The sequence below is a fragment of the Heptranchias perlo genome, chromosome 19, assembly GCF_035084215.1.
Source record: "Heptranchias perlo isolate sHepPer1 chromosome 19, sHepPer1.hap1, whole genome shotgun sequence".
Classification (NCBI taxonomy): domain Eukaryota; kingdom Metazoa; phylum Chordata; class Chondrichthyes; order Hexanchiformes; family Hexanchidae; genus Heptranchias; species Heptranchias perlo.
In genome coordinates this window covers 22,317,559-22,339,974 of record NC_090343.1, presented here as the reverse complement: position 1 = coordinate 22,339,974, position 22,416 = coordinate 22,317,559, and the positions used below count along the sequence as shown (strand labels likewise).

Sequence of the window (22,416 nt, the reverse complement as noted above, 5' to 3'; positions counted from 1 at the left end):
AGCAGAGAATATCAATTAAAAATGGGATATTCCATCATAAATATTCAACAAAAACGCAAATAGTGTGTACACTTGGTGCAGTTAATACCCAATACTAGTTGATTCATACCAGAAAAGTTAAATGTTGGAAACATCAGTTTTAAAGATGAAATATAGTAAGTGAACTATCAATAACAAGGAAGGAAAGGAGATACATAATATTATGTTACATTAATAGTTGCAGGATTAACCATTATTTTAAAAGAGCTCATTATGGGCTTTTGACAAACTGAATTAAAAATACAGTATAAATGATCACTTTTTAAAAAATCGCTCCTGACTTTATCCTAGTTCTCCAATTTCTCTTGTGGCTATGTCATCTTGCCCTGGCCCTCCAATCACTTTACTATTTAAAAGGTGGATGGATTCTGTAATTGCAAACTAATGATAACCTTATCTAATGAATAGTTATATCCCTTTGCACAGTCTTTTCATTAGTGTCCAGAATAGGTGACCAGCAAGATTGTTTATGAGCCATTGAAAAGAAAAATCCATATCTGAATTAAAAAAACAGAATCTCGAGAAAAAACAATGAATGTATCAGAGCAAAGTATGAAATTTGTTCTGCAGTACTTGCAAATGAACCAAACTTTCAGAAGATGCTTCAACAAAAACTATGTACCCTTTGAGAGAGAGAGAGAGAGATGTGTATATTTAGGCTGCATTTCCAATTTAATAGAGAAACCAAATGCTCTGAATTTTTAAAAAAACATTCATTCAGAATAATAAGGTCAATGTTCTCCTGCACTCATTTTTGTGTATGTTTTAGCTAATAAAAATGTGCAGGGCAAACTCAATGAACTGAATGACCTACCCTTATTCCTAGATAGATAGATAGATGGAGGGGAAGAGAGAGTGAGTAAAGATGGGGGCAAGAGAGAGTGTGTGAGAGAGGAAATAATGATCCCTCATCTGCCTGTGTTTTGTGTAGCAAAGTTACAGTTTTGCTTTGCATAATGCACCTTTCATTTATGAATTTTCTTTAGCACTGTAAATTTCTCCCCACCCATGCAGAAAAAACTGAGAAAGTCAGAAACCAATACAGACTGTGAACATGTGAGAGTAACATGGGGTAGTACTCAGCCTATATGTTTGAGAGCATTAGCTGTTTTTTTATATATATATAAAGCCTCTTACCCCTTCGACACTCAAAGCATTTTGTATTTTTGATATGTAAAATGCTGATTTTCTCATATTTTGTATACCCACTTTAAAATCATCCTCATTACCAGGTGGCCCTTTAAATGGAAAAAACGTCTCTGGAAGAGTAGTCCTGCTCCCAATCTATTACATCAGATCTATGACATCAGATCATATTAAAATGTATTTTTACCAGTCTTATAATATTAACTATTTACAAAAATCAAAATTTAAAACTTGTACAATTAAAAATGACTAAAATTATGCAGATATTAAATAGCTACACAAGTCCCTTCAAAAAAAAACTTAGGTCCAAAAATTGCTTCATCACACAACAGTGTACCGTCTGAAATTCTTCACTGCTATTTTAGCAGAAGAATTAACCTGTTAAAAATAAAAATGTCAACATTGGCATTAAAATAAATGTGTTAAGTTTCGACACGCTAGTATTTCACAATGCTCTTTCATGGCACCAGAGATTAATAATAGTATGCAGGCCATCCTTTAAAAAAAATTAAGTCATGTGACTGGCACACATCATTGCGGACCTTGTAATTTGGATTTGTTATTATCACAAAATCTACAATGTGCCAAACCACAAACTGTGTGCTTATGATGGCAACACAACAATCAGAAGCTGCAATCAACCAACTCAAATAATACCATGGCTATATGTAACATATGCACAATTAATTTAATTCAGGCTTATAGGGACAAGGATTTCACCAGAAGATTTGTAAAGTAAAAAGAGCGTCTCACTCAAAAAGTAAGTCAATATGAAAGATATGTTATTTTGTACACTGTACTTTCATTATAATGCTTTCCATAGGGGCCGTGCAGCAGCATAAAATATGTCACGAAAAAGTAAAGCTGCCTTACAATGTAGTAAAAGAAGAAGCTTTACTGTGAACATGGAGTGCGAAAAAACCTGTGAGACACATTTGGGCTTCAATGCCCAGCCACTAGGTGGGAATCTCTGAGAGAAACATAGCAAGAGCAATTTTCAATTTACCACTCAAACGTAAAACCGCCCTTTATAGAAACTGTCCAATTTTCCATCAGATTAATGGAACAAAATCGTGTGGTTTCAATAACAGGTGCCCGACCACGACGCCAGTTTTACTTTCTGGTGGTAAGTTGAAAATTACCACCAGCATCTCCACTTGCTGTAGGAGAAAGTGACAGCATAGTGTTCAGCCACAAACATACTTCCTTTGGCGTACACAGTGAGGGGTCGGTGGCTTGAGCCTGCCTTGGTTTCCTCAGCTGAAGGTTGCTAAGTGGGAAAAACAACTTTTAAAAAACCCCCCACAAAAATGTAAGAAATAAATAAAACAACTAGGTTTTCCTGTAAAAGTTCAAGCTCGCAATTCAAATGTTTCCCAGTGGATAAGACAACAGTGGGAGAATGAGATACTGGACAGAAAGAGCAAAAATACATGTGTTTTTAATTGAAGTTTTTTTTTCAGACTGGCTGAGTACATACAGTGTCATGTAGCAAGTTTCACTTCATACACAAGTGAAATTACAACTTGATGAGCAGTGAAAACAGATACAAGCCATAGAGGTAACATTCCAAGTACAGACTGGTGGCAGGGAGGGAACCAGACGCGCTGCTGTGATTTTCCATACATTGAAATCAAACGCCTGCAATTTTCCAGTGTGTGCTGGTGGCAGGCAAGGTTTCCTGCTGGCAGCAGGCATTTGGAAAATGATCCCCTATATCTAGAACCAGGGCAAATTATTCCCTTATTTATATATTATGTCATTCAAGGGTACATTTTCCACTTCTGTGTTCATGTCTCTTTGCCTTGCCCACTGGGAGCATATTTCAAAAAATTAGCTAGCCCAGCCCATGATTTTCCCTACATCAATTTTAATGGGAGGGAATATCAAGGCCTGCACTCGCATGATTTTTCAATACGTACTGGGTGGTGGGAGATGAGCCGATGGGGTCCTGTGCTGAGAGCACAGCAGAACATTTACCTTCTAATTATTAACACCTGCTATTTATATCATCCAATCTAATCAATATACATTACAATGCAGGTCAGTTCTTACAACATATTTAAAGGGTGAGCAGGTTGATGACACTTAGTCAATTCTAAGAAATGGGTTCACTTCCTCTGAAAATATTACTGGAAAACATTAGCAGTTTTCAACTTAACCCTGATGTAACAAGTCGTATCTTCCATGATATAATTAATTGAAGCTCCAACTGAGGGCTGAACAAAATATAACAGTGTATACAAAGTGACAAGTCCAACAAGTTTTTAAAAAATTGGTACAATGTATAAAATTCAAGATGTAATACCATTTTTTTTACTGAAAACTAAATATTTAGCACCACAGTGATGAGAAACCGTTTGTTCTGAGGTAACTATGAAGCACCTTGATCTTTGTATAGTTTTAAAAAAAGCTTTGTTTTTTTTATAGAAATCCCGATATGACACTCACTGTAAAAAGGACATGTTTCTTTAAAACAGTGCACATTGTAACTAGCGGACATGAGAAAAATGTAAACACTTGGACCATGTCAGCTTAACAGTCAATATGTCCGTGCTGACTGTGTGGGTCAGGCTTCCGGTGGGGGATGAGGGGAGAGGAGATGAACTGTTACAAAAATGCAGAACAATTCAAACAATCACAGATGTATTCAGTGCCTGGATGTCAACAGAGATGATATAATCTGTTGCTTATACTTATTTAGATTTTTACTGGTCGTCTCTTCCGGTGTCACTCCTCACAAACAGGACAACATTTGCCTTGCTTCTTTACTGGGTTTTTGCAGTTCTGAGGACAGGTGGTCACCGCACATTGGGTCTCTGTATCCTGTAGGTATTAAATGGTAAATAAAAGGTTTATATGTATCTCATAAAAGACCATGTCTTACAGATTGATTTTTATATATCAATCTGTATATACCTTAGTTTCTGTGTATGCATCTTATTAAAAATCTTACCTCTGCATGCACTTCCTGTCTGCAGAACTTGACTTCCTGTTGTCACATTTTAATCACATTTTTGTATAAACTGCTTCCCATTCTAAATTCCTATTCATATTCCGAATGGCCTATGCCTATGTAAACTCGTCACTCTTATTGCATAATATGGTGACTGGGTTCTCAAAAATTGGTCAAAATGCTTTCTGAACATTTTTTTCATCTTCCTTTTGTTCCTCAGTAATTGAAATTTCTAATGTCCAAAATAAGAGTTTAAGTAATATAGAATATTTGAAAAAAAATTATATATTTCACAATATCATTAAATTTATCAATCGGATTGTTTTTAATGCCTTCATTAAAGTTTATCCCAAAAGGCTGGGCTTGATACTTTTGACCAGATCTGTGCCATTGTGAACTGAACTTGGATTGTGCAATCTAAGCGTGTGCAATGTAGCTAAGGAAGCATTAATACCAATGAGCTGTACCAAAGATATTCTTCTTTAGTATATAATACTTTCTGCCCAGTGACTTATCTTCAAATAATTTTGAAAACAAGAGGACAAATTTCAAAACCTGATAAGAGTAAAACAGAAACAGTGGGCCCGATATTAGGAGGGAGGCGGGTTGGCAACAGGGGGTCGACTGGGCGCGTGGTTAACGCGCCCAGTGAAATCGGGGTGCTCCGCACGCAATTGCAGCTTGATTGAAGGTACTTACCTTTGCTTCCGGGTTTCGCGCTGAAAAGCTGCGCAGCAGGCGGACTGCGCAGACGCATCATAGGCTGTTAGCTGGAGGAGCCCTATTTAAAGGGGCAGTCCTCCACTGACTGATGCTGCAGAAAATAGGCAAAATTACAGCATGGAGCAGCCCAGGGGGAAGGCTGCACCCAGGTTTAATGATGCCTCACTCCAGGTCTTACTGGATGGGGTGAGGAGGAGGGGGAGGACAGAGATCTTCTCCCCGGCGGACGGGAAGACTGGCTCAAGGTGGCAGAGGAGGTCACCTGCACCACCAACATATCGCGCACCCGCATACAGTGCAGGAGGCGCTTTCAATGACCTAAGTAGGTCAGCCGAAGTGAGTACACTTACTCATTCCCCTACACTCCATCTGCCACATCACCACCCCCACCCCACATCTCCTTCTGCACTGCCAACACTACTCTATCACATCACTCCTAACACCCACTCAAAGCTCATCCTCATCTTACCTGCACTTACTCACCTCGCCAGTACTCATCCCACCACTACCACTCAACCCAATCCTCATACAATCTCATGGCTGTATCTCATACTCACCCTCTCATGCATCTCTTTCACGGTCAGCCTCACTCAACCTGCCACTACCTGTGCTGCAGCCACAGGGCATGCATCACATATGTGCAGTAGGAAGCATAAGGCAAATGTGTCATGAGCATGCAGGGGATGCACAAGGGTGTTTGAGGGTTTGTCATGGTTTTTACTTATATTTAATTTCTGATCAACTCACATGACATATTATATTGTCATCACTACTGCCACGTCTTTGCAAATCTTGTCTGGTTTGTGCAATAATGCCCTTTCCCGAGGATCACTATGAAGACCCACAACTGATGCCACCCATTGTGTCACTGCAGAGTGCGTGTAGGTGTATTTGCAGGGCTCCTTTGTGCAGACGACTGAGAGACATCGGCGATGTCCCCGGTGGCACCCTGGAAGGACACGAAGGAGAAGTTGTTGAGGGTATGCACTGCTGCTCAGAGAGGTCCATGAAGCTGAGCCTCAGTCGGTAGACCCTGTGGCGAGGGTAGTGCCTTCTGCGACGCATCTCTCTCTGCGGTTGCCCTCCCTCCTGCTGTGCAGGTGGATGTGTCACAGCACTGTGTGGCCGGCGAGGCTGGTGATGCTGTTCGTCCTCCGAGAAGGTCATGACTGCAGCTACGGCGGCCCCCAACCGAAAGATATACGTTTGAGGGGGTCCGCAAGGTAGATAAATGTGTCTGCACACTGGGGTAAGTTTGCAAGTTTGTGAATTTTATTGATAGGAGGAGGGTGGTGGAGGCCAAACTTTGTCCAAAGTGACAGAGTGGCCTCCTGCAATGAGTGAGGGTCTCCCCCCTCCACCTGTCAAATGGACCTTTGCAGCTGCCACAGGCTGATAGCTGCAACATGTCCATTTCAACTGGGAGTGTTACCCCCAGTACGGGAAACAGTCTCAGTTGCGATGAAAATCCCACCCCTCTTAACATATCATGTCAATCAGGTCTGCTAATGACCTGAAGTATCAAAATAATTACCTTAAGTGGCATCCCGCCGGCTTTAATTGCCGCCGGGAGTCCTGCAGGCGGGGGCTGCGTGCGCATGTAAGCGCGTCACTGGGGAACCCAGAAGTGGGCGGGTTGGAGTCGAGCTCCGGACCCACCCCAGGAATCCCCGATTTTTGGAGCCCCCCCGCCACGAACCCGCCAGCTCGGGGGTCCGAAAATCGAGCCCAGTGCGAGTTAAATTTTGAACACAAATAAAGCCTCTGAGGGAGATAGCTAGGATGGGATGAGATGAGAGAAACTGGTTTAGAATGAGGGGCCTCTGGCCTTACAGTACCTGCCTTTGGGAGGAGTGAGTGGGAGTGTGAAGTGGAAGGTAGGGTTAGGGGTGAGGTGAGTGACAGAGGATCAAAGAGAGGGCAAGATACATTGATTGAGTGAGAAATTCATAGAGCAAGAGGTAGTGATGGGAGTGAACAGATGGTAGGTAGTGGAAAGGTGAAGGGATAGAGGATGTGATGGGAGCGAAGGATCAGGTAAGTGGAAGAGTTTGGGGAGGAGATGGAAGGGAACTGCTGAGAGCCATATTTCCCCCACAACCTCTACCCCAAATGCAGCCTGTAGCTGTTGGTGGCTCCATTCCCCACCACACTATGATATACTACCCACCATCTCACCCAAAAAGAAAAGAAAAGCAAAGCAGGAAAGGAAGAGAATAAAAGAAGTGTTAGCAAGGGAGAAACAGGAAAAGAGAAAAAAACAGAAGCAGAAAAGTATAGATAGAAGCAGAAGAGGAATGATTGACTCCCCATGCCAATGGCCCTTGGGCCCAGCCAGTCATCCCTCCCTGTCCATCATCTTATGCCTTGTATATAAAGAACACTACAATCAGTACCTTTTTATATACGTGTATTAAAAGTAATCCTGAGAACCTGTCCCCCCTCCACCTTTTTCCCATTTGCCCCCTTTCCTGCCTCCAACATTTACCCTGTCTTCCCATTGTTCTCTGACCTCACCCTGCCTCATAATTTCCCCATCTCTCATCCCTCCCTTCTCCTGTCTCTTTCCCTTCCCCTCTGTACACCCGCCCCCTCTTTATCCCTTCCCCTCTTCCCTCTGCGCCCTCCCCATCTCCCATCTACCTCCCTTGTGTAAAATATATAAAGAAAACTATAATCAGAGCTCCTTAAATTAAAATTAATTGAATACTTTAAATGTTAACAAAATTATCTTCTACACCTCCCACATCTTCCCCTTTCTCTCTTCCCTCCCCTGCCTTCTCCCTCCTCTTCTTCCCTCCCCTGAACCTCCCCTCCCCCTCCCTTGAACTCTAATTACATTTCTCCTTGCCCCACCAAGCCTCTAATCCTCTTTATTTTCCTCCCTTTACTTTCATTCCCATCCGGCTTCTTCTGTACCCAGTATTGCAGTCCTCCCTCAACCCTGGTCCAATCATACCCCACCTTCTAAATATTCTCGATCTGAACACCCCACTTCCTCTTGTTTTCCCATGTACAACACCTTCTGAGATGAACCAGTAATTTTTAAAAAAAGTCTGTGGTTATTTCTTGTTAACCTTTTCCATTGTAAATTCCTATGTGCACATTTGTAATAGTGACTATCTATGTAAACTTGTCCTGCCATAATCGCCGTCTTCCACCAAAAGGGACAAAATGTGTGAGAAATATATTAAATATGTTAAAATCTTCGCACACTCCCTGTCACCTTTTCCCACCATTGTAGCACAGGAATTGAGAGGAAGTGTGTGCAGATGCAAGATTTTTAATATATTATAACTTATATCTACCTTAAAGACAGAATGAATGACTTTAAAACGGGGACTGAATTATGCCTGTGTGTCCTCCGATTATCCCTACTCTCTAACCCTGCTTCATGTTAGAGATTTAAGACTAAGTATAGCCTGCATACAACGCCAAGGAAGGTCAACTCTTAATATATTAAAAATATTGCCTATAACACACACATTTTGTACATATCACACTTAAATCCTGTCACATTTTCCATCACACTGTGTTGATAACACCCTTATTGATACAAAGCAGCATATTCTCTGACTCACCGTGAGCAACACCATGGGTGATCTGCAAGTACATACAGTATATAAATTTCATGGTGAGTACTGAACTTCCTCAATAGTTTTCAAATGGTAGAATCTCTAAAGTGCTACAGCTACAGAAGTGCAAGCACATTGATAAAAAATACTAAATTATACACCACATTTTGGACTAAAGTTGGGTAGCTGGAGAGTTCTATTTTTCTGCCATGGTTGATCTTTTGGGGCTCTCTCCACACAATTAACACATTTTCTTTAAGACATGGAGATAAACACACTGCCTAGGTCTTTATATTCTAGACTGTCACCTATGGCATTGCTCATAGCAATTTGGAGGACATGCTGTTTTAAGGACATGTAACACATAATGCATTATTTTGTTGCTATGATAGAGCTGTGTGTAATTGGCCTGTCTCTAAGGCCACAGGTCTAATAGTTGCAAGTACGTACATCATAAAGCCAATTTGAGGTCAATCAGAGTTCAATTAAAAGGTATTTTCTGATGCTGGGGAAGCTTCTCTGTAGGTTGGTAGTTGTTTGTAAATAGTTTGCTCCTCCCCCAAGGTCAGAAAAAAACTGTAGGAAATCACTAGATTATTTTCTCTTTTTAATGTTTTTTTTCAAAAGGTGTCTCACAGAAATTTCCATGTATGATGTCTGAAGTGCGACAGACACAACTCAAAACTTTTAAATAGCAGTGATGGATTAAACGGACTTCAAGGAAGATCCGGAACAGATTTAGTCCCAGAAGAGGGTTTTTAATCATTCTATAATGTGGGCATCTCTGGAGAAGCCAGCATTTATTGTCCATCCCTAGATACAGCTGAGCGGCTTGCCACGCCACTTCAGAGGGCAGTTAAGAGTCACATTTTATTTCCAGATTTTTAAAAGCCGAATTTAAACTCTCAAACTGCCACAGTGGGATTTGCATTTATGTTCTCTGGATTATTAGTGCAGGTCTCTGGATTACTAGTCCAGTAACATAACCACTACACTATCATACTCTATATAATCAAAATGAATTTACACAAAATGTCTGATGAAAATAACAGAACTTAGAAGATTAGGTAGCACTATTCCTCATCTCAGCTCTATTATTATCGAGCATCAGAAATATCTCTGTGAAGTGGGCAATAACTTGTATATGCCATTATCAGTGAATCTAGAAGCCGGAAAACCCATTAATGTCAACTGAAACATTCTTAAACAACCACTAAAGATGGATTTTAAATTTCCTGTTCTAATTGGTCCCTGTGGAGGTAGGGTGTTCCCTTGCTCTACAGTACTGAGTTAACCATGTCTTGTACAGTAAATTCTTGCCCAGTTACTTCATCACATGGGTGAAATTCAATTTTGGTGGGAGCGCAAAATGGGCAGTAGCGAATCGGCCGCCTATTTTGCCCGGGTGCCAAAGTTGAATTTCACCCCACATATCTGAAAGCACCGAAGGTATAACCTTCAGAAATAGAGTGACATGTTCCAAATCTTTCAGCTCAGGAGCAAGCTTAATGGTTTCCATCCCAAAGAAGGGGAAGCAACTGGTGTGTTTTTTGCCAACTTTCTATAAACACAGTATCTTTAAAAGTATTTGGTGAACCCAATGCTTGGTTTCAAGCAACTGACCCTATGGTTAAAACCTCAAACAATATTTGAATATCGCCGTTGTCATTTCGAATGGCGTTATTTTGGCATTGGTATTTTGATTGAACTGGTGTTAAAATTTCCCTTCAGTGCCTCAATGCTAAATAAAGAATATATCTCCGGTCATTTTTAGGTCAAAATGGGAAATTTCTATCTACAAGTGATTATCTCGCAAACAAGTTCATTTCAGTGTCTTCAGCTCAATGTATTTCTGAGAAATTTATTCATCTAAAACCTATATTAAAGAAGCGCTGAAAACCACAGTTCAGTGTTGCTCTGCTTGGTCGCAGGATGTCGTCTATCTGGAAGCCCCATTTTGATCTAAGTTTCCCTTTGAAGATAAAAAAAAGTGTATATAGAGAGATGTGTATATTTAGGCTGCATTTCCAATTTAATAGAGAAACCAAATGCTCTGAATTTTTAAAAAAACATTCATTCAGAATAATAAGGTCAATGTTCTCCTGCACTCATTTTTGTGTATGTTTTAGCTAATAAAAATGTGCAGGGCAAACTCAATGAACTGAATGACCTACCCTTATTCCTAGATAGATAGATAGATGGAGGGGAAGAGAGAGTGAGTAAAGATGGGGGCAAGAGAGAGTGTGTGAGAGAGGAAATAATGATCCCTCATCTGCCTGTGTTTTGTGTAGCAAAGTTACAGTTTTGCTTTGCATAATGCACCTTTCATTTATGAATTTTCTTTAGCACTGTAAATTTCTCCCCACCCATGCAGAAAAAACTGAGAAAGTCAGAAACCAATACAGACTGTGAACATGTGAGAGTAACATGGGGTAGTACTCAGCCTATATGTTTGAGAGCATTAGCTGTTTTTTTATATATATATAAAGCCTCTTACCCCTTCGACACTCAAAGCATTTTGTATTTTTGATATGTAAAATGCTGATTTTCTCATATTTTGTATACCCACTTTAAAATCATCCTCATTACCAGGTGGCCCTTTAAATGGAAAAAACGTCTCTGGAAGAGTAGTCCTGCTCCCAATCTAGTCCTGAACAATCTTTGTTTGGTTCTATCACTGCGTAATTTATCTCCACTTGTATTTGGAAAATATTACTTTATACCTATATTGCAATAAATTAAACCCAGAGCACAAGGAATTAGAATCTAGGGGGTGAAATTCACAGGGGCAGTGGTGCAAAACAGGCGGTAACGAATTGACCACAAGTTATACAACCCCCCTCCCCCCCAATTTTCCTTCCCATTGTGGAATCGTATAATGGGCAGCCTGTTCTGCACCTCAGCCAAAGTTGAATTTGCACCGCCATAGAATTAAGAACATAGAAAGAGGTATTTGGTTCATCATGCCAGTGCAACTATACTCGAGCTATGCTTAATGAAATAACTGGCAGTTTAATCACTTTACAATTTTGAGAGATTTATTTCCTACCTTACAGTGGCACAAAGTGCATGGATCTTTCTGCCAACGTTCATCTTCACGTCTTATGTTCCCATCCTTATCAATGCAGCCTGTTAATTTCAAGTGAGCTTCAAGTTTCTCTATCTATATTAAAAAAAATCATGTTTAAAGTTGACAACAAACTAATTGCCTTGATTTTTCTCATATTGTCAGAAAAACTAATTTTCTTTGATGTATACTATCACAAATATTATTACCCAGAAATGAACTACTTACTCTATAGCAATACATATCAAAGACAGTAAGATTCAAAACCTCTAACTTTCGAGGAATCCTTGCAGTATATTTAATGTTAACAGCAAGTCCTGTAGGTTAGTTGGAAAGCAATTATATATTCTCAAAAAGCATGAAATCACAACTGAAAGTTTTTGCAATAACATACACAATTTCTGAATTTGGGCTCTGGTACTGACCAATATGAAAGGTAAACTAACTCCTTGTCCTATTTTCTCAATTTACCCCTCCATTTCTGAAGGTGGGAACTCATTTTGTGATACAGTTCTAGTAATTCAGAAAAGATTTCATTCTTCATATGAAACTGGACAGTTAGCACTGGTAGGATATTCAACCATGGAAACTATCATACCAGACTCCAACCTGTCCACACATGCATTTTTCAATCAGAAAGTCACTGGATAGTTAGCAATACGAGAACCCTGGCTGATTCTCCCCGCCCCCCCACATTGTCATCCCAAATTAGATTGGCTAATTCAGGCCAGACCCCAAGGATTGAACCTAGGAACTTCCTGGTTTGTATGACCTAGGTTCAGCACCAGGTAGGTTCAGCGCCACATTACTGCTGCACCTACCCATTGAGCCACCAGGGGTGTTGGGAAACTCAACTTAAACTTAAAATGAAAATGAAAATAAAAATACTTTTCAAAGCAAAAGTTGACATTAATGAGTATGCAGAGGAAACTGAATGCACAGTGTAGTATCAGCACACCAAAACCTCGTCCTATCCCAGAATGAACTATGTAAGTAGAGGCCTTCTTGAAGAGTCACATATGATTGACGTAGGGTGATTTTCAGGTAGATAGATAGATAGATAGGGAATATTGGGCTGTGAAAGACCAGTTGCGATGCACCTGGCTGGTCTCAGTTATACATTTGAAGTAATTGTGGGTTAAGTAACTTTCTGTACTGCAGGCACAATAATTAAATACTTAAGACTTCAGTTATGTACATTTGAAATAAAAAAAGGGCAAAAAAAGGACTGCAACTGTAGCACAGCAAGCTGTAACTTGTTGCTTTGGGAGAAGTTAGAACAAGTTATAGAATAGGGCAGGATGTATATCCCAGGAAATAATGTGGTCCTAATGTCAAGACTCTGGGCAAGATTTTAAAAGACCGATACACACTATCCCACTTAGTGGCTGAAACCCCCATTAAAACAGGTTAAGTTGGGGACAGCTAGTACGTGCAGTCGGTTAACATAATATTCTTTTACCTCAATTTTATTCCAATGCAGACTGTTGGTAAGAAAGTCTCCCTTTCTCTACGGGCTGCAAGTTCCTAAGCTAAGTGTGACAATTTAAACTCACTTATTGCAGGTGCTAACACAAAACTAGCCACATCATGGGACAAATGAGCATCTCACTGAGAGGGCAGATTTTTACCTGGAGCTGGGAACTCAGTGGGTAGGTAGATAATTGCGTGAGAAACCTGGAAGTAAAGTGAGCGCATTGGAATCTGCAATCACAACTAAATTGAAGACACTTAAATTTACTTCTGGGTTTCGTGTCTCCAAGCTGCGTAGCGGGCGCACTGCACACCCACATGACGCGATCCAAAGCCCACTATTTAAAGGGCCAATGCAAAAATGGATTTTGGGAAAGAAAGGAGGAAGTGAAGCGATGAATGCACATAGAGGAAAGGCATCACCCAGGTTCTCGGATGCATCACTTGAAGTACTGCAATTACAGGCCAGTTAGCCTAACGTTGGTGGTGGGAGTACTTTTAGAGACAATAATCCGGGAGAAAACTAATTGCCATTTGGAAAAGTATGGGCTAATAAATGAAAGTCAGCACTGATTATTAAAGGAAAATCATGTTTGACCAACTTGATTGAGTTCTTTGATGAAGTAACAGAGACAGTTGATGTGTATATGGACTTTCAAAAGGCATTTGATAAAGTACCACATAATAGACTTCTTAGCAAAATGAAACCCCATGGGATTAAAGGGACAGTGGCAGCGTGGATACAAAATTGGCTAGGGGACAGAAAGCAGAGAGTAGTGGTGAATGGCTGTTTTTCAGACTGGAGAGAAGTTTCCAGTGATGTTCCCCAGGGGTTGGTATTAGGACCACTGCTCTTTTTGATATATATTAATGACCTGGACTTGATTATAGAGGGTATAATTTTCAAGTTTGCAAATGCCATGAAACTCAGAAATGTAGTAAACAATGTGGAGGGTAGTAACAGACTTCAGGAGGACTTAGACAGACTGGTGAAATGGGCAGACACATGGCAGATGAAATTTAACACAGGGAAGTGTGAAGTGATGCATTTTGGTAGAAAGAATGAGAAGAGGCAATATAAACTAAATGGTACTATTTTAAAGGGGGTGCAGGAACAGAGAGATCTGGGGGTGCACTTACACAAATCTTTGAATGTGGCAGGACAAGTTGAGAAGGCTGTTAAAAAAGCATTTGGGATCCTGGGCTTTATTGGTAGAGGCATAGGGCTCGATTTTAGCAGGCCTGCGGGTTCCCAGCGGGTGGTCCTCCGGGAGCGTGGAAAACGCGGATGGCTAATTGCGTACGCCCCCCGCGCGATCGCGGGATAATTGAACTGATTAAGCCCTGCTTCCGGGTTCTCCGCTCCCCAGCTGCGTGCCGGCGGGCTGCACATGCCCACTACCGTTTACGCGATGTAGGAGCTCCACTTAAAGGGGCAGTCTCCCAAAGCCCCTCCTGCTGCAATCAGTAGGCAAGACATGATGGCTCAACCCAGGGGAAAGGCTGCGCCATGTTTTTCGGACCTTGCGCTGCAGCTGATGCTGGAGGGCGTGAGGAGGAGGAGGGACACGCTCTTCCCTGCGGACGGACGCAAGTGCCCTGCCGCCGCCACCAGGAAGGCATGGGCAGAGGTGGCGGCGGAGGTCAGCAGCAGGGCCAACACCCCCAGGACATGGGAGCAGTGCCGCAAGCGGTTCAATGACCTCACTAGGTCCGGCAAGGTGAGTACACCAACGCACCCTCCCAAAACCCGTCCCCACCATCACGCCAAACAGATCACAACCCCTCCTGCAGAACCACCACAGCGCTCCCGCAGCAATCCTCACAGCCACTCACTCACCATCCTCGCCGTGCCCGCAAGTACCCACCGTCCCTGACCCCACCCGAACACTACCACACCCCCCAATCCCCATGCAATGGGATGGGCATGTGGCACACGCATCCTCCCATCCATCTGCCCCACGCTCAACCCACCCACACCGATGCTCGATGCGTCTCACGATGCAATACGCACCCACTCACGCATCTGTGTTTTGCCTTGACAGGAGAAGAGAAGCAAGAACAACAGGGAAAGGGCACGCACCGGAGGTGGCCCGCCGCACGTGGTAGACCTCACAAACGCAGAGGTGGAGGCGCTCGACCTCGCCCGCACGCCACATTGCCTGTCGGTCGCAGATGGCGAGTCTGTCGCTGCAGAAACGGCCGGTAAGGGAAAGCTGACACTCAACACCCATGATCGCGAGTGACCGTATCATCACCTGCCATCAGGCGCACCGTAACGTTGGTGCACATGCCTCATAGTGCCCTCTGTTCTCTTGCAGGGCCGTCTGCGAGCGCTGTGATTGAGGAGGGCGATTCCTCAGAGGACATGGCGGTCTCTGAGGGTGCATCGTCACATCTGAGCCAACCATCCACCAGCGCAGAGACACGCACCTCGGTGGGTCCCCCTCGCCAACTAGTTGGGGTAGCACTTGGTGATTCACCGCGAACGAGTGAGCATGAGCAGACCCTGGTGGCAGGGCAGCCGCGGAGGGTCCGCGTCGGTGGGAGCACTCATCTCCAGGCTCTGCTCAGCCGGACCCAGATGCTGAACCCAGGGGGCCACCAGTGAAAAGGAGAGTCGTCGAGGGGCACCAGCTAATTGCCGAGGTACTGGGAGAGGTGCCGCGCGCATTGTCCACAATTGCGCAGGCGATGGAGGAGTCCAACTCCTGCATGAGGGCATTGGTGGCACAGGTACAGGAGGGTATCGGCGACATAGTGTCGCGGGTAGGTGCGGGACTGTCTGCGGTGGAGGACAGGCTGGCCTCCCTCGAGCGTCACGCACAGCTCCAGATCGAGTCCTTGCAGGCCCTGACAACGGCTGTACGGATTCAGGGTGAGCAACATTCCGCCGCCATAAACAGGCTGACGGATACGCTAGGGGTGGCCTTGCAAGGCCTCACACATGCAATCCAAACTGCCGTCCAGCAGGGTGGAAGGGGTGATGTGGGCCGAGGCCACGAGAGGGATGATGGTGACCGGGGACATGGAAGCGGGGACGCTTCTCAAGGCGCCCCCACGTCCCACCCGTTGCCCCCCTCTCAACCAGTACCCGCAATGGTGCCTCCTCTCCAGGTGGCCGAGTCTGCCCCTGCCCCGGTGCAGGAGGAGCAGTCTGTGGAGGTGCCCTCACGGGCACCGAAACCCAGGGGCCGTCCGCCCACCCAAAGCATCTACCCGGTCAAGGCGAGAACACGAGCAACCTGCCACTACCTCTGCTGGAGCCACAGGGGTAGCACCACGTAGGGGTACCCGCAAAAGAAATCCAAAGGCGTTATAAGCACAAAGGGAATGCACCAGGGTGTCTGTTAATTTGTACACTTTTTGTTTATATTATTTCACATTGTACATATTAAACACTATCATTCTCACCACTCCTGCCACCTCTCATCCATTCTTCCGCGGCCTGTGCAATAGGTGCGTTCCGTGCAGCCCATCATGACGGCGAACACCTGCTGCCGCCCATTGGGCACACTGCTGTGGGTGCAGGAGTACTGGCAACAGTCTTCAGTGGAGGGGGCTGGTATGGCCCCTCGCATGTGCAGGTGAGGAGATGCGAGCGCCTCGCACTGTCTGACTCTAGGAGAACCGTTGATGTGTGAGTGCCCCCCTGGCCCGGCGACCATCCCGGTGAGTCGTGGTTCGGCGCATGGGTCGTCCACTATCCTCTGGCGCGTCCTCCTCCTCCTCCTCCCCCTCCCCCTCCCCCTCCTCCCCCTCCTCCTCCTCCTCCTCCCCCTCCTCCTCCTCCTCCCCATCCTCCCCCTCCCCCTCCCCCTCCCCCTCATCGCCGTCCTCAATGTGGGTGGCGGGTGTCGATGGGGCCTCCTCCAGCGGCACCCCTCTCTGTAGTGCCATGTTATGCAGGGCACAGCAGACAACTATGATTCGTCCCACTCTGAATGGTGTGTATTGGAGCGCTCCCCCAGAACGATCAAGGCACCTGAAGCGCATCTTGAGCAGCCCTATGGTCTGCTCAATTGTAGACCTGGTAGCAATGTGGCTGTCATTGTACCGACGCTCCGGCTCGGTGATGGGGTTCCTCAGAGGCGTCATGAGCCACGTGTGTAGGGGATACCCCTTGTCGCCGAGGAGCCAGCCGTTGCCGGCGTTGGGTGCTTGGAGGATGGGCAGGACGGTGGACTTCCTGAGGACGAAGGCATCGTGGCAGCTGCCGGGGTATCTGGCGTACACGTGTAGGAATCTCTGGCGGTGGTCACAGATGAGCTGGGCGTTCATGGAGTGATACCCCTTCCTGTTGATGAACAGCCCTGGCTCATGCGGAGGTGCCCGTATTGCGATGTGGGTGCAGTCGATTACACCATGTACCCGTGGGAAGCCAGCCATGGCATGGAATCCAACCGCCCTCTCCATCTGGCTGCGCTCGTCCATGGCGAAGTTGATGTAGTGCGAGGCCCTGCGGAACAACCCATCGGTGACCTGCCTTATGCACTTGTGTGCAGACGACTGACAGGCCCCGTTGATGTCCCCGGTGGCACCCTGGAAGGATCCGGATGCAAAGAAGTTGAGGGCAGTGGTGACTTTGACGGCGACAGGTAAGAAGATGCTGCTTGGTCCATCAGGGAGCAGCTCGTCGTTAAGGAGGCTGCAGATGTCGGCGACTACCTGGCGATTGACTCTGAGCCGACGTATGCACTGCTCCTCGGAGAGGTCCATGAAGCTGAGCCTCGGTCTGTACACCCTGTGCGGAGGGTAGTGCCTCCTGCGACGCATCTCTCTCTGTGGTTGCCCTCCCTCCTGCTGTGCAGGTGGGTGTGCCACAGCACCGTGTTGGGGGGCTCCACGTCTCCGAGGCGGACGGCGTGTACTGTGAGGCTGCTGGGGCTGGTCATGCTGTTCGTCCTCCGAGGATGTCAACGCACCACCCATCTGGCAGGTGTTGGTCTGAGGGGTTGTGCAGGGTAGGTAGGTGGTTCCTCGCACTGGGGCTGCGGTTTCACGTCGGTCTGTCCTCTGGCTTGGCGGGGGGTGGTGGGGGGCAGGGGTTGCCCTACGTGACGCGGTGGCCTCCTGCGTGGGTGAGGGCTCTCCCACCCGCTGTAGTGCACCTTGGCAGCTGCCACAGGCTGCTGGCTGGAACACGACCGGTTGAAGGGAGACTGTTTCCCCCAGTGTATGGAACACTCTGCGTTGAAGCTAAAATCCCACACTTCCTGTTTTGACAGCTGATTCAGCTCATTTAATGACCTCAACAAGCAAGGTAAGTACACTCAAGTGGAACCCCGCTGGCTTTAATTGCCTGCGGGATTCCCACCAGCGGGGGCTGCGCACGCAGCCCCGCACGTCAGCGCGGCACCCGGAAGTGGCCGGGATCTCGGCGCGATCCGCTCCCGCACGTGGAAATTGACATTTTGGAGCCCGCCCCGCCGATAACGCACAGGAAACCCGACGCTAAAATCGAACCCATAGAGTACAAAAGCAAGGAAGTTATGCTAAAACACTGGGTAGGCCTCAGCTAGAGTATTGTGTTCAATTCTGGGCAACACACTTCAGGAAGGATGTGAAGGCCCTAGAGAGGGTGCAGAAGAGATTTACTAGAATGGTACCAGGGACGAGGGACTTCAGTTATTTGGAGAGACTGGAGAAGCTAGGGTTGTTCTCCTTAGAACAGAGAAGGTTAAGGGGAGATTTGATAGAGGTGTTCAAAATCATGAATCATGATCTTGACAGAATAAATAAGGAGAAACTATTTCCAGTGGCAGAAGGGTCAGTAACCAGAGGACACAGGTTTAAGGTGATTGGCAAAAGAGCCAGAGGCGACATGAGGAAACATTTTTTTCCATAGCGAGTTGCATTGATCTGGAATGCACTGCCTGGAAGGGTGGTGGAAGCAGATTCAATAGCAAATTTACAGGGCTATGGAGAAAGAGCTGGGGAATGGGACTAATTGGATAACTCTTTCAAACAGACAGCACGGGCACGATTGGCTGAATGGCCTCCTCCTGTGCTGTACCTACTATGATACTACTGGCCGTTGTGAGAAGCAGGAGGAAGTTCATCTATCCATGTGATCGTTGGAAGAAACCTGGTTCTGCCATCACGGAGGTGTGGCTGGAGGTGGCAGAAGATGTTAGTAACAGGAGCACGGTGCCCAGGTTTTGGCTGCTGTGCAGGAAGCTTTTTATTGACCTAGCCAGGTTAGGAAAAGTGAGTACATTTGCTGATTTGCCCACATGCTTTGTTTTGCAAGACCCTCCCCTCTCACTCTGTGTTGGCAAACCTACTCCATCACAACACTCCTCACACCCATTTAAGTTTCAGCATCAACATCCTTCAATTTCTATGCACTTCCTCAAAGCCCCATTCATGCACCCACCACTGCCACTCACCCCAATCCTGATGCAATGTGATGCATCTGTCTGATAGTCACCCTCTGATGCATCTGTTTCATGGTCAGCCTCACCCAAAGCAATGCATCCATTGGATGTATACGGCACCTTCAGTCAATTACAGGTCTGTTCTTTCTCCCCTTGTAGGAGAAGAGAACGCAAAATGCAAGGGAGAAGACGAGAACAGGGGGTGGACCACCACAGATAGAGCTCACAGATGTGGAGAAGGAGGCCATGGAGATAAGTGGGACAGCTGCATCCCTATCCATCGGAGATGGAGAGACTGGGAAGCCGCAGATGCCTGATGACAGAATTTTAACATCTTTCGCACACATGATGACTTTATTTCATCAATGATTGAACTGTATCAGACCTCAGTATGGTGATTGGCAAGATTGTCACTTTGCCGATGAATAATTAATATTGCTTTCTGTTGTCTTCCAGGGCCTTCACACGCTGAAGAAAAATGTGGCAAGATGCAAGACATCGATTCCTCAGAATAACTCATTCCTTCCGAGGGTGCACCACAGGACATACAGCCATGCACCAGCGCAGATACTGGCACTTTGGTGGGTCCTGTTAGCCAGATAGTTGGGTTGTCACCTGGTGATCCACCACTCACAAGTGAGCACGAGCAGACACTGGTGGCAGGGGCAGCTGTGGAAAGTCCGTGTCGGAGAACGCACTCCTGTCCAAGTTCTGCTCAGCTGGATAAAGATGCCGAACTCCAGGGGCCATCTTTGAGAATGAGAATGATTGAGGTACAGCTGCACCTTTGCAACGTATTGGAAAATATGCCATGCACACTCTCCACATTAGCAGAGAGGATGGAGGAGTCCAACTCCAACACTAGTGGATTGTTGTTGCAGGTAAGTGCGAGAATGTCTATGATGGAGAGAGTGGCCACCTCCATTGTGCTTAAAGCATAGCTCTCAAATGAGTCCATGCAGGCTATAACCACGGCTGTGCAGACTTTGGATGCCAACATGTCTGCCGCCTTAAACAGGATGACAAATATCTTATCCGTGGCCTTACAAGCGTCACTGATCTGCACCAAGCTGCTCTCCAACAGAGTGGTAGAAGTGATGTGATGCTGGCCCGGGAGACAGATGATTGCAAAAGGGGTCATGGAATTGGGAACTCCACTCAAAGTGCTCCCACATCTCATCCAATGCCCCCTCCTCAACCAGTACCCGGCCTGGTGTCTCCTCTCCAGGTGCCCCTGCACAGGTGAGGAAGGAGCAGTCATTGGCGGGGCCCTCACGGGCTCCAAAAACACAGAGGACGTAGGCCAAGAGGAGCACAGCAGTCAGGGCAGGGATCTGAGCAGCCAGCCACTACCTCTGCTGAAGCCACAGGGGACGCACCACATAGAAGCGGTAAAAAGCGTAAGTTAAAGCAATTATAGTTCACCCAGGATATACACAAGGATGCTTGAAGAAATGTTATGTTGATCATTCTCCTTTTCTTTTTACATTGGGACGTTACATTTTTTGATTATCACCACTTCCACATCTTGCCGATTACTGCATCCCAAGTGTCAAGTCGCCTTTTCATTTGCTTCATCATGAATGGCAATAAATGATGGTACCCATTGGGCGGGTGTGCAATGGGTCTGTGTGTGGTTGAAGGACTGTTTTGTGCAAAGGTGGGGATGGGGGGGGAGTTGGTGGTGGTGGTGGTGACGACGGTGACAGGCGGCCTGAGTATCTCAATTTCTTCATTTTGCAACTCTCATTATGAGAACCTCAGATATGAGGGCATCCCTGGCATCACAGTCAGCAATGTGCATGGATGGCCTGGCGATGGGCGCCCCATCTTCATTTTTTTCCTCCTCCTCCTCCTCATCTTTTTCTTCAATGTTGCCGCCAGCAGAGGATGCTTGATGAGCGCCTTCGTCCTCCTCTACCCATAACCCTCTCTGCCGCACTATGTTGTGTGGGACGCAGCGCACCACGATAATTCTGGAGACCCTCGCTGGCGAGTACTGAAGGGCTCCTCCAGACCTATCAAGGCACCTGAAGCGCATCTTCAACATGCCTATGGCTTGCTCAATGATACACCTGGTGGTCATGTGGCTCTGGTTGTATTGCTGTTGCGCCTCGTTGGTGGGGCTCCTCACAGGTGTCAAGAGCCACTTTTGCAGGGGGTATCCCTTGTCTCAAATGAGACAGCCATTAATACTGTCTCCTGTCTGGAAGAGGTCTGGAATGGTGGACTTGCACAAAATGAAAGAATCATGACAGCTGCCAGGGAATCTGGCGCACACTAGCAGAAATCTTTTCCTGTGGTCGCATACCAGCTGTGCATTGATGGAGTGATAGCCCTTTCAGTTTACGAAGACTCCACGTGTGTGCAATCGATAGCGCCCTGCACCCATGGGAAGCCAACCAGAGAGGCAAAACCCACTGCCCGCTCATCCTGGCTGATGTCGTCATCGGGGAAGTTCATGTAATCGGATGCCCTGGGAAAACAACCCATCCATCACCTGCCTTATACATTTATGTGCAGACGATTGAGACACCTTGGAGATGTCATGGTGGCACTCTGGAAGGAACCAGACCCAAAAGAAATTGAGGGCAGTGGTGACTTTTACTGGTACAGGCAATGCGTGGGCACCAGGTCCAGCGGGGAGCAGCTGTTCCTCAAGGAGGCTGCAGGTGTCTGCTACCAGCTGCCGACTCAATCTGATCCTGCGTAGGCACTGCTCCTCAGAGAGCTGGAGGAAGCTCAGCCTCTGCTTGTATACCCTCTCACGTGGGTAGTGCCTCCTTTGACCTCGGCCCCTCTGTTGGTCCCCTCCCTGCTGTTCTCCAGATCCTTATTGCACACCTCTGTTTTGTGCACCAGCAGATCCCAACACAGGACAATGTGATTGTCGTGGATGTTCATTTTCCTCCTCCTCAGATATGCTCTCGAATACATCCATTGCGCCCCCCCATCCTGATCTTGTCAGTTTGAGAGGCTCCAAAGTCTTCCTAAAGCTGTCTCAACAAAGAACTCTCAGTCTCAACACAAGAAGAACTTTCAGCCAAATGTTTGCCT

The 22,416-nt window shown here is 46.0% G+C and overlaps 1 protein-coding gene across 1 annotated transcript in view; it reads right to left on the bottom strand.

The window, feature by feature from the left end:
• Positions 1-2,610: 2,610 nt before the first annotated feature.
• Positions 2,611-22,416, bottom strand: part of LOC137335344 (peroxidasin homolog) — a 132,597-nt gene continuing 112,791 nt past the window's right edge. The window contains exons 23-24 of the mRNA XM_068000678.1: positions 11,489-11,602; positions 2,611-4,011 (exon numbers count right to left, since the gene is read on the bottom strand). Of these exons, the coding sequence (XP_067856779.1) occupies positions 3,916-4,011; positions 11,489-11,602 (210 nt within the window). The 3' untranslated portion in view covers positions 2,611-3,915. The remainder of the gene's footprint in view (positions 4,012-11,488; positions 11,603-22,416) is intronic.